We start from the raw sequence: 14,263 nt of genomic DNA, 5'->3' as shown, positions 1-14,263 counted from the left end.
AGTTGAAATTGTTAATGCCAATAGGTGCACACATTGACCCTTTATCTTAAACAAAATCCACACGTTGATGTACCTTGAGGACGATCTTGTTGTCTGAAGTCGGGGTTCTGCCCACCCACAGGGCAAACTTACAATGATCTCCCTCCACATGTTCTGTCACTCCGAGCTCTGAGGTCTAAGTGGATGAATGAGATGTAAGCAAATTTATACGACACATAAACAACAAAGAATTCTGTGAAAAAACAATGTGTATCCCAAAAAGCTACGCTCAGTCTTGGGTTATGTCTAGATTTCACTCTTATATTTATACATTTGACCGAATAAACCTGATACATCCCAAAGAAGAGTCTGATAACATGAGTGACACAAGCTGCAATCAATGCACAGAATAATTACTGGTTTGTAGCATCATCCCTGACAGTGCATTACAGTACATCTTAGTTGAGTTCTGTATCATACTGTATAAAATCAGATCAAACAGTACATTACTTACAAAGAGCTTGCTCTTGTACAGGTACTTGCTGTGGCCGTTGGAGTCCTTGACCTCTTTGCTGAACACCAGGGACATCTCAAAGAGGAACAAGTGTCGTTCGCGACCCTTTCGGATCAGAGTCTTGGGATCCCACACCTGGAAGGAATCCTGAAGGATCAACTCGCCCTGGGAGTCTATGTTCCCATCAAACCCTGAGGCGGTGAAGAGAGGAGTAGGAGGAAACACACACCATTTAGGGATGTCTGCATGTGGTAACAGACAATATGTGCAAACACGTCCGTGGGTGGCAAGTTGAAAACTTCTGCTGAGTACTTTGTGCTCAATGTGCTTAATGTGAGCCACTTAATCACATTCACAAAAGCAAACTGAAGGATATTTTAATGGGACACATCCAACGCTCACAACACAGGCGACTATCATGAGAACAGCAGAGGTGTGTGTGTGTGTGTGTGTGTGTGTGTGTGTGTGTGTGTGTGTGTGTGTGTGCGTGCGTGCGTGCGTGCGTGCGTGCGTGCGTGCGTGCGTGTGTGTGTGTGTGTGTGTGTGTGCGTATACCTACCATCCAGCATGGAGAGGTGCATGGCATCGTTAGCTCTCTTTGGGACGCTGAGCATGACTTCCAGTCCATCCTTTATCTCACCTTTACCCTCCTCACAGCATGTCAACAGCTCCTAAAGGAAAGACATAACAGAGTCATATTTAACTAAAGTAATGAAAACACTCATGACGATCTTCATGGATTATGTTCCCACTGTATGCATTTGTTTTACTACACCTTGAGAAGAAGCTGGTATTTTGTGATTCTCTGGACTGGTTTGATCAGATAAGAGGAGATGGAGTTGGCCAGGCGATGTCTTTGCTGGATTTCCTGTAAATCGACCAGTCACATGGCTTACTTGTGCGACAGTCTTTATTATTCTAAGAGGAGGATCAGCCATCTAATATTACTAAATAGTGTACACCAAGTTGCAATGTTGGTTACTTACATCAAAGTAGGGTCCAGCATGTTCCAGGATGAGCTGGGTGGAGTCAGGCTTGTTCTTACAGTAGTTGACATACATCTGGAACTTATCAGCCTTGGAAGGAGAAATGACACCAGCAAATTATTTCACCACTTATCAATAGTCTTGGATGGAAAACAACCTATTAAAAAAAATGTTGTCTTGTACTATTTATGTTTGGTTATTTAAACATAATATGCACTTGTTCACATACAAAACAAATGTTGATGAAACCAGAGCAAAATTCAAATTTTTAAATGTTTGCGTGTTACGTGCATAGTAAGAAACACACAGACACAAAAGTTACAAATGGTAGATATCTTACCCAAGTCACAAAACAATGGCCGACATCCTCCGGAAGCTGCTCATACTTCTCTAACTCCTTCAGGAAGATACTGTAATATATCATTTAATATATATAAGTATTTAAACTTGGGATGTATCATCTTAACTGAATTAAAAGATGTTGGAGGTTAGGAGTACAGAATATTTCACATCCCAGCTTCACTGACTTGTGATGAAACTCGTAGAGGTCCTGCATGTTCCCAAAGATAATGTGTTCCTTGTTGACAATACCAGGAGGGATCTCCTCCACACCGCTGGTCATCTCCCACAGGTAAGTCTGCACACACACACGTAGACACATAGACATTTGTTGTGAAAAAGCAATTGAAATATTTAAAGTGAAGACATGACGCATGGGCAACCATGGTTGCAGCCACAAGCAACGTATTGAAAGTGGGAAGATAAAACAGCGACATAAATGCTACATGTGAATTAAAGCTAATTAAAACCATTAGGAAGTAGGAATGAAGAAATTACAATCAGTAACCAACCAGTGATGATTAATAAGATATGTGAAAACTGATAAAGAAATACAAAAATACAATAATAGTTACAGTTGAATAATTACTAAAGACTAATTACTTAAAATAAGTGAAACTTATTGGAAAAGTAAAAGAATGTGTTAACGCAACATGGTCACCGAATAAAACAAACAACATTTCATATTTCCTGCTAATACTTACATCCATACACTCTCGTAGGTCTCTGACGTAGGTTTTCTCAGTTTGAATCAGCTCAGCCATTATGAATCTGAAAGGAATTGCACATTGGGACACTTATGAACATGTTCAGTTGTGTTACTGTGGCGTTGTTGCTGTATGTGGATGGATTATAACTGGGCTCAAGTTTAGTTTGTCAGTCTCTGTCCTTTATTCATTTTCCTTAACTAATTAAAACTAATTGCAAAAATAGGTTCTATACAGCGTCTGGAACACTCAAATATCTTGTTGTAAATGCTTATAAGGGACGTTACTGTTCTTCCTCATCACACGCACCATCAATTCCATCTCCATTGGTTTTCACTCTTGATATAATGCAACAATGTCATTGTTTGCTATAATGTGCTCATGTTCTCTGGGTTATTTGACATTCCACTCCACATTATAATTTGCCAATACAATTTGTAATGAAATCCTGGCTGCAGCTATAAAATGTAAATCAGACCTAAACAAATACATGTTTTCATATGTCTGCAAGGAGCAAGTGAATTATTCATGCAGGCATTTCTGCAGGCCTGCGGAGGAAACCTGTGATGCCGAACATCAGGTGGCGATCAGCAAACACTCTGCCAGGGAAATGTCTCGCACTTACTCTTTCCGTCGTGCTGACTTCCTCTTCTCCTCATTAAGCTCAAGGGCAGCATCCCTCAACCTGACCTCTGACCCCGGGGCACTGGCTGGGATGATGTCCAGTTGGAGCTCTTTGCTCTGAAAACGTGACAGAGGCTTTTATGTTGCACACAACAAACATGTAGGTCTTTCACGAGTCAACACACCGGTTTGTGACATGTCGGCCTTCGCTTAGCACCACTTCATTAAAACGAACTGCCAGGAGATGACGTGCGTGAAAAAGGGGGACATTTGACAGTCTCAGTTATCTATCTACATTTGACCACCTGGTGCCAGCTCCTACTTTTAAAACTACAATAAAATGCCAGGGGTAGAATGTTTGATCAAATGAATGCAGTAACAGACACTTTTGTTTTAATCTCATTCCAGCTCCAACAGGTCAATTTCTTTATTATTCTTAGGAATTACTATAACCTGGGCCACATATGGACTCATCAACGGACTTATCGCTATATAGTCCTTCATTAAACAGAATCCAAACAAGGTTTTGGGATAAATCAAACAAAAAGGGACGGCCTAAACATTCTAAGAAGAATAGGGCTGATATCTGTATTACTCAAAAGATGTGTACTCACAGCCTTGTTGGAGTCAGAACAAATGCCAAGAGCTGTTTCCAGGCAGGTTCGGTATTTGTCCATGCGGAGAGAGAAGTCCCTGTACCGCTTGTCCACTGAGGACACCCATTTCTTTATCTCCAGGGCATGGGCGTGGCCCTTGTCACAAAACCCATCCGCCAGCTGGATCAACAGCTTTACCCGCTCTTTGGTTTGCTTTCAATAGAGAGACATTTAGGGAGGGGATAGAGAGAAAAGGGAGGTCGCCACAGAGAACCGGGGGACGAAAGGTAGATAAGAGAGAGAGAGAGAGTTAGGAATCACTGTGTTGTGTGACGGACACAATAGCTTGTTCTCCAACACAATAACAGTCACACATCGATGAGGGATCGGGACAATACATTTCCCCGGGAATGGGCCTCACACAAGAGTGCGCGCCTGTGAAAACACAACACACAACGAGCACGGAAGGACTCACAAATATACACGTATACACGAGTTTCTACCCCTCACATCCTTCTTAAATAGTCACTAGATAAACACAAACACACACACACACAAACACACACCTTTGCTGTAATCTGGAAGTCTTCGTGCTCTTTCAGTAGCTCCTGTGTGTGGTGGATGCTGGACCCAGTTGACGTGTGTGTGGACAGATAAAACTCCCCAGTGTCGTGGATCCACTCCAGGGCCTGAGGACACAACCGATTACGAGTCATTACATTCACACAGCAGGGATTTGTAGTTGCATTAACAAAATAACTCTTAACTATTCAAAGGTGAAGACCGCGTACAAGTTAGTACACCTAAAACTCCTACAACAGTAAATTTAAAGTCAAGGGCTAGTTTGTATGTTTAAACTCACCAGTGTTTTTAATTAAAACGTTTGCTGTCCCCTGATCATAGTCAGCGTAGCTCAGGATAAAATATGTGATCCATAGTTGTTCCATGGACAGAACAATATGATATGAGATTTAGATATTTTACGATATGTTACCACCCATTCAAATGTAGCTGATTCATACATTTCTAGAAGGTCCAACATCATTTCTAGGAGCAGCAGAGCTGTGAAACTGTGAGACCAGAAAGCCGTTGGGCCCGGGGATAAAACCTGGAAAGCCCTAGAATAGCCATGTCCTAGAAACATCTATGATGTCATCTGATTTATTAACTAAGCTGTGTGCTTACGCTGTACTATCCAAACACCACAGGATGGAGCAAAATGTCTGAATTTAGGCTTAAAATTGGAAGAGAGGTTAAGATCATTACAACCAGAGATTCTGATAGTTTGTCTTGAAAATGTAGAGTGTCCAGCATTGAAATGTTTAAACAGAGCACTCAGAACTCCGCTTAATCTGTGGATTCAGAGGAGATGCTACAAAAAACGATCACATCAAAACCTTGTTTCATCTCATAGGTCCTTAATGTTTAGCTGATCCAAGACTTGTTTGCTTGAGGAAAGGTCAGCGTTCTTGTTACGTGATCCATTATCGTAGCTCAGATCTCTAATAATTGCAAGGTTCAGTATTGAGGAGTAAAAATGAGTGTTTGACAATGCTCTGTACTTAACACAGGGTTTATATTTACTGGGTCGTATAATGATAAGCTGTCTGTCACTTTACATCGTTTGAAGATGTATCTGAGATGTAAAATCACAGAGAAAACTGACCGCTTCACTTAAAACAGGAGAAGAATCAGGAGTGAAATAGCAGCTGTTTGTTAACTGAATCCCGTAAACTTGCTGACTCAGTTCAAACACCGACAGATGGCGATCGTCTAAGAAGGAGGAGGCTCGTCTCTACGTACTCTACTCTGTTCTGTGATAAATTGAATGACGCAATCTGCCGATCTGCTCAGCCTCATCTCCACATAGCGCTTTTTGCAAACGCACCCATAGACAAGCAGTACAGCCCACACGGAATAATTAGGACACACCTGTTTGGCGCTGCGCTCAAAAACAACGTATTGCTGGCACTGGTCCAGCCTCCTCTTCCTCATGGTCCAGAAGTGAAGCACTCGGTTCTCTCTCTGCAGCAACTCGTTCAAGATATCTGATGATACAACACAGGGACAAAATAAGCAATTCTTCTACATCATTGAACACCTGGATTCTGAAAATTAATTTATAATTTATAAGTGATTCTTGACCCATCTACTTACTCTTGACCTGAGTCTCTGGAGCCTTGACATGTGACAACATGCCGGGCATGTTGACGCTGTTCCTGTGCAGGTACTTCAAGAAGACATCCGCATTGCGCCGGGCTAACGTGCAGGCCTGTGAGTGAGCAGAACGACAGCAAGGTCAATAATAATTACCTTTCAAGTTACGAAACACTGGAAATGAGCTGTCTTTACAGTTTATCACCTTGAGGAAGGCCTCTTTCTGCTCCAGGTGCTTGCTGATCATGGGTGTGACGTGGTCTGAATCACTGTTGGGGCCCAATTTATCAGCACCCCCACACCAGTCCTCTTCTCGCTTATACTCCTGCTCCAGGCTTTCTAACACACTGCAGACCTGAGACAGAGATGATACGGTACATTCAACCATTGCACGAAATGACACGGACTTGCTGCTCCCAACATCATCCCAACCAGCAGCAATGTTTTCATCATAAACCTTCCACGACCGTTGATGTTCACAGAGGAAAGTGTAATTCACAAGATCTCTTTTAGTCGTTTTGAAGTCACTCTTGCTTAAAAGGATCAGATTCACGAATACCTGTTCGGAGGTCTTGTAGAAGGCCACGGAAGCATTAACCAGCTTTAGTCGGTCCTCCATCTTCAGCATCAGCTGCTGCCAGTGGTCTGCCACCTGTCGGTCAGACGGAAAAACAAATCAATTTACCGCTTGCATTGTCACTGTGTTTTCATTTAGAGATGGAGACAATTGCGAAGGAGCTCTACCTTTTCAGCACAGTCCCTGATCATATCCATGTCGTAGTGGTTTGCCTGGAGTAAGGCCTCAGCCTTCTGCTGTACCTGCAGCGCACTTTGATGGGTTTTCTTCATAGGGGATAAAGGAGAGATTTAAAAAAACAACAAAATTCAAATGTCATGTGAATCTCTATATCCTAAATGATTGCTTTGGAAGGGCAGTTTGTTGAAGAGTAGAGCAGCGGTCCCCAACCTTTGTTTACCACACGGACCGGTTTCATGTTATAGACTATTTTTGCGGACCGGTCTTGAAGGCGAATGCTGTGGTGGTTGGGGGGCCACAGTAGGGGTCAAAGTAGAGGACTGAGGAGCAACAGAGGGTCGCGTCCGATTATAGCTGTGTTAAAAAGATTGTTCAGAAGCGAGCATTCTGGAGAGGAAGTGAGATGGGGAGGTGGAAAGAGGACAGTATGTGAGGATTATTTGTGTCATAGTGGTTAATCTGAGTAACGCAGTAGCTCACCGGTGGTTTCAGAACGAGAAAGAAAGAGGTTACGGAAAAGTGGGTGACTTCCTGCCACGTTTGGCAGCTCCTGCTGAATGCTGTACATACTGACAAGGAAGACATTCCCTTTTCTCACCGAGCAGGATCCATTATGGAAATCAGGAACTAAAGTTATGGCATGTGTGTACGAATTCAAGTCTCACCCGGGCAATGATCATAAACACTGATTTCTTCTACGCATGCGTCCCTGTGTGTGAGCATGAGAGCTCGGTAGAAGTAGGTCAGGAACAGGTCTGCATTAAATGAGCCGGGCTTAAAGGAGTTCAAAGGAAATGCACCCTGCATAATCAGCAGTGAAGAGTATAAAGATGAAAGGTGGGCAGAGAGAGGTCTAGATATTAGTAATTCAAGACTGACTCCATTGACCGTGTGACTTTGTGGTGTGAAGGGGAGCAGGTGGGGACACAATGAACCCGAGAAGAAGAAAAAAAGAAAAGAAAGAAAGAGAGAAACATTTAAAATATTTACAATTTTAATTTACCTCAATTGCATGTTGGAATTGTTCATGTTCCTTCTGCAGCTGTTCGGCTTCCTGTAACGAACTGGCTGTGATCAGCCCGGCGTTCAGCATTGACTCCCCATTACGGATCCAACCCAGAACCTGGAAGATACACAGATACGCAAAGAGTTTTGCAATTGTTCAAATTTCATTGATTTAATAGAACTAAATTATTTGTTCTCTTCATGCTTTGAAAGAACAAAGATATAAAAGGTACTTTCTCCATCTTTTAAAAATGTTTTCCCCTTTTTCTGATACATGTATATCTTTATTTGCTTTGCAAAACTGGTAGCCCCCATCATTCCTTTGCATCCACCCTCAGTACTGTGCACACGTTTCCCTTCCTACTGTATAAATTACATATTTTACTCAGTCAATTCTATAGTATCTCTTTACACACACCTTGACTTGCACACAATCTCCCGGCTGCACACAGAATCCCATCGCTCACAGTTTTGTAAGCCTAGTTTGAGCCAAAGGGCACCAAGTCTGTCAAAGACACCCCTCTCGCTCTCTCTCTCTCCGACTCAGCAGGCACACCCGCTGTGTGGGTGGCTGAAGCTACGCTATAAAAGTGATGATGGAACAGCACTCTGACTCTCCTTTTCAACAGAGCCTATGTTTCCATGGCACATGCCATGCCCTGAGGGATGGACAGGTATGTTAACACTTGCAAACTGACAGAAGCAAGGACTCCATAGATGATTCACGGTGGGACGGCACAGCATTACATATTAGCCAGTGTTTCATCATAGTGCTTAATCTATCATCTCTATTCTTAAACTGCGCAGGATTGAATGTTTCAATATGTATGAATAAATCAGCAGAAGAAATGTAGTCGTGTCCAACTGTAGTCCCACGTGGTTGCTGTAGTTTCACAGGATTTGGTGCACAGCGTATAATAGGTAATGTACGGTGGAAGCGGTTGCGCTGTTTTTATACACTGTAACCTGGTCAAACGTTTCAGTTTAAGTATTTAGCGTCTTAAAAACCAGAGGCCAACACCAAAGACAATTCAGATTCATCAATCACATTGATAGTTGCATACACAGTACTGCCTCTGTGTGGGTAGATTATTAAGAATAACACCAGCATCATCCTACATCACTCTATAATCTTACTGTCAGATCTATTTATTCAACACAACACTTTGCCGCAGTTCTCTCAGAGTATCATTTTTGTTATTTTGGTCTCAATTTCATGTCCGCCCCCACCTTTGTTCAATCTTTTATTCCGGTTCAAGTTGAAACATAAAGTCTTTTGTTATTTGGCTGCACCACTTTAAAAACAGGGATAGTCTTAAAAAATGTTGTTTGCTTTTGTCTTTATTAGAAAGATCAGAAGGCTACATTGCAAACTCCTGGTTTACTTGCTTTGATTGTGTTCAGCCAATGAACTGATTTTGGGAAAAACAAAACAAATGAAAGAAAGTAGCTGCCCTTTTGTGATCTTTTGTCCTGACATTTTCATTAGTTTCCCCTCTTTGAGACTTGGCTCTGCATCCAAACAAGTTGTATCAGATTTTCGCCCAAAGTAAGAGACACAGAAATGCAGCGAGAGGAAGAAAGAAAGAGATTGTTGAAACAGGATGAGTCATCTACCCGTGGTCATGTACCAACAGAACATAGTTTAGCCTTCTGGCACTTCAACACACTCTGCAGTAACATCATGATACGCATCATTCTGACCTCAAAAATACACACAGCCCTCGGCGTGTTTCTTTCAGAAATACAGCACATGTGAGCATCATCAGTGTACAAGCTATATTTCCACTTCCAATCCCTCAATGCCATATACAACATTTGTTTATCATGAATAAAGTTATTGTTTGAGCTTCGTTTAAAACATTAGGTAAGTAAAAAAGGTTTTTTCGGCTAGAAAATCCTGCCTACAGCACACTATCCAACCACTGTTGCGTCCTTGTTAAATTCTCTCGTCCTTTTCTTCTTCAAGTACATACCTGTTTGACTTCAGCCTGCAGATGCCTCAATTGGACACACTGCTCCAGATGTCTCCGGTGCTGCTCCGCTGCCAGGTCCAACTCCTGCTGCTTCTCGTGGAGAAACTCCAGCAGGTCCTGGACCCGCGTGGCCATGTCCACGTCTCTGTCGCATAGCAGCTCCACACCTACACACAGCACATGTTTTATTGTTTTACTATTACTAACCATTTATTTAGCAGTTATGCACACACCTCAGCTAAAAGTCAAAATAAGAGGTAGAGGTTTACAATATGTATTTAATTGACATACTATGTGTTGTCATCTGCATTGATAACACATAGTATAAAATAAAAACAGCAGGATGCCACAGACTCAAAGATTAACAGCTTACATTTTAATAACATAAACCCCTGGAGATTGTTAAATGCTAATCTTGTGAAAGCTGACTAGACAACGCCATTCCAGCACACATCTTTTATAACACACCATATTTTTCGTTATTACTCCCACTTTAGTCCTGTGCCGGCGGCGATGCCAGCTGGGCCGCTGGCCCTAATAAATCATAATAGTCCCGAGGCGAGCCACAGAGGACGCTTTAATGCGACGGCTGCAGCTCGAGCAGCGTCGCGGGTTTATGCATAACGCCGGCTGGATTTGTACTTTCACACAGAGACCTTCTGGCCATCAGGCCGTGAGGACTAAATAAAGACTTTGCAGCTGTTTACCGCTGCTGCTCCCTCACTCACCAGAAGCCTGGACCTCTGTAACATACTGCAGCAACTCCTGCCCCTGGTGGATGACGTCAAAGGTGAGGTTGTTCATGGTGAGCGCCTTGTCTGCGTGATGCTGTAGCCTCTGCTCAGCCAGGGTCAGGTCCTCGGTGTCAAAGTCACTCATTTGCTGGGACAGTTCCTCGTTCCATGACTCCAGGTCTGAGATGATCTGAGAGGGGGAAACGTGATGGGGACAGAGGGAGTGAGAGAGGAACAATGGTTAACTTAGATGAAAATAGGAAAATGACAAGCTATTCATTCACAAAAAACACTGCACAGTATTAAAAGCTCCAATTATTCCCTCATCAGACGTTATAGTTCCAAGTCAGTAAACTTTATCCACTATCCTCTCCACACCTTTCTTGTTCTCTTGACCGTAACCAGCTGCAACCCTCAAATGCTAAGCAAAAAAAACTTTGACAGTCTAAATTAAAAAGTGTGTATTAAAAGTGTTGAAATCAAAGCTTTTGAACCCAGGAGGTTCCACAATGCAGATTCGACACGAAGACAACAACATTATTTTTTGAAATATCCGTCAGACAGTTTAATGACTGTTGACCCAACAGCCTGAGCTGGCTGCCAGAATAAAACATATTACAACGCTGATGCATGACAGGTAAAGCAGATGCACTGAGATGCCAATGCTGGTCTCTGACGGCCCACGCAGACTGAATCATGTTACCAGAGGCACCTTGATCCTGGCACCATCCAACCGTCTGTCAATGTTCTTCTGTCTGTTTCCAAATTCGAGAGGTCTAGTCTGCACTTTCAGAACCTAAGTCTTGCTCTGGGTCACATGAGGCTACATTAAATGGTCAAAATACTGTACCTGAAGAGAGAGTGGGTCTTCATTTAAGACCTTTATTAGAAATAATTTCCCCCTTGTGCAAGTATGTTTTATTTTAGTCTCAACTGAATAATTCCCTGTTCTTGATTTGCTGACTGACATAATAATGGCTGTCCCTGAGGTGTGCTGTTGAGAACACCCTTTCCTGGAAGGAATTTACTGTCAAACATCCGTAGGAAGTGTTCAGGTTTATTGAGAAAACATTGTAGACAAAGAAGATGCATTAGGTAGATTTGAATTGATTTTTAATTAGGAGTAAATTTTCTGGTAAAAAGTGAGACTGTCAAGCACCACACAATATAATTGTATGACTATATTGTCCTTAAGTCACATAACGGTTACGGGGCAGCTGATTATACTGAATATGTAAGTCGACGTACAGGTAATTAATCATTCACTCATAATTAATGAGCATTTTCCAGGCCTCTAAGTGTTAAAATAAACTGCCCCACTAGCTTCTATATGTTAACCTGGTGTAGTTTGGAATCATATCTTAAATGTCAGATTTACATTTACAGTACTTTGGTCAAATGTAAAACCAAAGATGGTGCAAAATTGAAAGACATTTACAATTAAACTTAACATTTAAGGAAACTAGATTCCAACTGCTCCTTAGAGCTTGGACACATCACTCTAAATTGTCCTGTGCATGAAAACATTACTTTCGTGAGGAGCACATAGAGCAATGTTATTATAATTTATTTATTTTTGCAGAAAAATACCTGCTAACTTCTCCAACTACTTATTTTTAATAATCTGGCAGCAAAGCGCAAACTTACCAAGAAGTCATTTGCACTTTTCGTCCCTCTACTCTTGCTGCAGTTGAGTAAAATGTCCCCTCTGCGCAAAAAGACCATTTCCCTCTGCTTCCAACACTTTAAACTAACTGACTAAACTAAATAATGTAGAAGACAAATCCTCTACTGACCACGTTATTTCTTTCCTTTTCCTCAGAGATAAAAGTATTGTGAGACGAGGGCATGTCTCACCTCAACCCCATTAAACCCAGGAGGGAGCGGCACTGTGCGTGCGTGTGCGTGGGCAGGGAGTGGAGGCCGCCAAAAACCTCCTCCACCCATCCTCACGCTCCAGCACTTTTTCATATTAATCCTCTGTGCATGTGTGTGTCTGTGTGGGCGTGCGCCCGTGTTCGACATGAGCGATTAGCAGATTCTGACAAGTTCTGACTGCTTTTGGACTTTACAATCCGGGAAAAAAGAATTGAAACTAGCCCCAGAACTTCTATCAGCACACAGTGGAAACGGAATAGATTCATGAGCATCCATGGGATAAAACAGCATATTTCCACAGCACGCAAAAATGGGAGGTTGATGAATTTGAGAAAGTACGACTAACAATAGTAGATATGTTAGAGCAGATGTTCGGAGAAATAATATAAATACAATAATGTTATGAATATTATATAATTAATTACATCACTAACAGAAAGAGAAGATGTCTGTCCTGTAAAATGACTGAGATTTGGCAAGCATTGAAAGATTTTCCAGGCAAAGTCAGTGTATTTCAAAAGGTGAGTATCAGCCACCAAAACGTCTCTCAGGTGCTGCACTTCAGCAGTAAAACCACAGTAGAGCTTTTTGCTCATTATTGACACTTCTTAGTACCAATGGGAAAAATTGGGGGATCATTAATGGGAACCCTTTTGACACGATATGTCAACACACAGACACGGACGTGTGGCTTTTAAGGCTGTTTTTAGATTTAGATTAGAAGTAATGTGATAATTAATACAAAACCATTCAATACAAATATATTTACTTTCCACAAAAACAAGTTATTCATCTGCCAGTAAAGTGCGGTTCGACAAATCTGATTCGACAGTCATGCTCAACGTCACGAGTAACGAGACAAATATGTCTTCAAGGAGCATTTACAGTATCTGAGCGCCAGCTGAGAAAAGCATTCACTCTCACAGTTTGACTTCAAGGAATTAGCGGAGACAACGCAGCCAATTGCTGGTTGGGGAGAGGGAAACAAAATTGGAATGAGTCAGCGGATGAGAAGCGTTAAGTGGAACTAAATGCTTTTTTTTATGTAGCAGGTGTACGAGTAGCGCTGTGTATTTCGAGCCAGCGGGAATCCTCAATAAAGGACTGAACCTCCCCTCTAACACTGTGTAACGCTCTATAAGCTCAGAGTCACAGTCGTTCTGTCTTCCTGTGTGTCGCATATGTGACTAATCTTTAGAGATCAAAGAGAAAAGCCAATAAAAAAAACATTTAATGTGTAACGTTTATATGTATTATAACCCTTTTTTTCTCAACTTATCACATTCTCTTTCACTTCATTGTCACCGTCTGTCACACATACGTCCACATCATAGTTTATTTTTCATCTTCACTGGGTGTTCACATCATAGTCTATTCATCTCCACTGCATGTTCACTAACTCTCCTGTCATTTCAGATCCTCCCACCTCGTCACCTGATTTCCTGCACCTGGTTCTCCTCACCCTCACCTGTGGTGCCTTCCCTCGTCAGTCACTCACTATTTAAGCCAGTCACATTCTGTTGCTCACTGCCAGATTGTCTTGTGTGTTCTACCAAGTTTTCCAGCGTTTCCCGAAGCCATCCTGTTTTTCTCGATTCCGACCTCGTCTGTTCCTCGACCCCGATTTACCTGCCTGCCCCGTTTTGGATTTGTCTGCCTGTCTGTGTGCCCTCCTGATTCTGATCCTGCCTGTCCTCGTCTACGGATTACCTGCCTGCCCCTCTGGACTTGTTTGCCTCCTGACGGATCTCCCGGTTTTGACCCTGCCTGAACCTTGATTAAAACCCTCCTGTCTTGTCCATCGTGTACGAGTCGTGCATTTGGGTTCTCCCGTACTCCGGTATCAGTAACCGTGACAGTACAATCTGGCCAAACATGAACCCAGCCGACCAAGAACGTACCGAGCCCGAAACCCCGAATCCAAGCAACATGTTGCAGCGCCATGAGCAGCAGCTCCACTTCATGGCTGAGGCCATGCAGTCTATGTCGGCCCGCCATGAGAGCAGCATGG

General features: G+C 42.4%; 1 protein-coding gene across 5 annotated transcripts in view; it reads right to left on the bottom strand.

Annotated features, from left to right (window-relative positions):
- triob (trio Rho guanine nucleotide exchange factor b) overlaps nucleotides 1–14,263 on the bottom strand; it is an 88,362-nt gene that overhangs the window by 26,084 nt on the left and 48,015 nt on the right. For all 5 annotated transcript variants that reach the window (XM_040166442.2, XM_040166444.2, XM_078094089.1 and 2 more), the window contains 19 exons: nucleotides 10,369–10,564; nucleotides 9,641–9,807; nucleotides 7,663–7,782; nucleotides 6,647–6,745; nucleotides 6,462–6,554; nucleotides 6,108–6,257; nucleotides 5,903–6,017; nucleotides 5,678–5,793; nucleotides 4,312–4,434; nucleotides 3,764–3,958; nucleotides 3,151–3,266; nucleotides 2,523–2,589; nucleotides 2,007–2,116; nucleotides 1,820–1,889; nucleotides 1,480–1,569; nucleotides 1,269–1,361; nucleotides 1,053–1,164; nucleotides 494–684; nucleotides 74–175 (listed from right to left, as the gene is read on the bottom strand). In XM_040166442.2, coding sequence (XP_040022376.2) covers nucleotides 74–175; nucleotides 494–684; nucleotides 1,053–1,164; nucleotides 1,269–1,361; nucleotides 1,480–1,569; nucleotides 1,820–1,889; nucleotides 2,007–2,116; nucleotides 2,523–2,589; nucleotides 3,151–3,266; nucleotides 3,764–3,958; nucleotides 4,312–4,434; nucleotides 5,678–5,793; nucleotides 5,903–6,017; nucleotides 6,108–6,257; nucleotides 6,462–6,554; nucleotides 6,647–6,745; nucleotides 7,663–7,782; nucleotides 9,641–9,807; nucleotides 10,369–10,564 — 2,325 coding nt within the window. The remainder of the gene's footprint in view (nucleotides 1–73; nucleotides 176–493; nucleotides 685–1,052; nucleotides 1,165–1,268; nucleotides 1,362–1,479; nucleotides 1,570–1,819; nucleotides 1,890–2,006; nucleotides 2,117–2,522; nucleotides 2,590–3,150; nucleotides 3,267–3,763; nucleotides 3,959–4,311; nucleotides 4,435–5,677; nucleotides 5,794–5,902; nucleotides 6,018–6,107; nucleotides 6,258–6,461; nucleotides 6,555–6,646; nucleotides 6,746–7,662; nucleotides 7,783–9,640; nucleotides 9,808–10,368; nucleotides 10,565–14,263) is intronic.

The sequence above is a fragment of the Gasterosteus aculeatus genome, chromosome 20 (assembly GCF_964276395.1).
Source record: "Gasterosteus aculeatus chromosome 20, fGasAcu3.hap1.1, whole genome shotgun sequence".
In the NCBI taxonomy this organism is placed as follows: domain Eukaryota; kingdom Metazoa; phylum Chordata; class Actinopteri; order Perciformes; family Gasterosteidae; genus Gasterosteus; species Gasterosteus aculeatus.
This window is presented reverse-complemented; position numbering and strand designations above follow the sequence as displayed.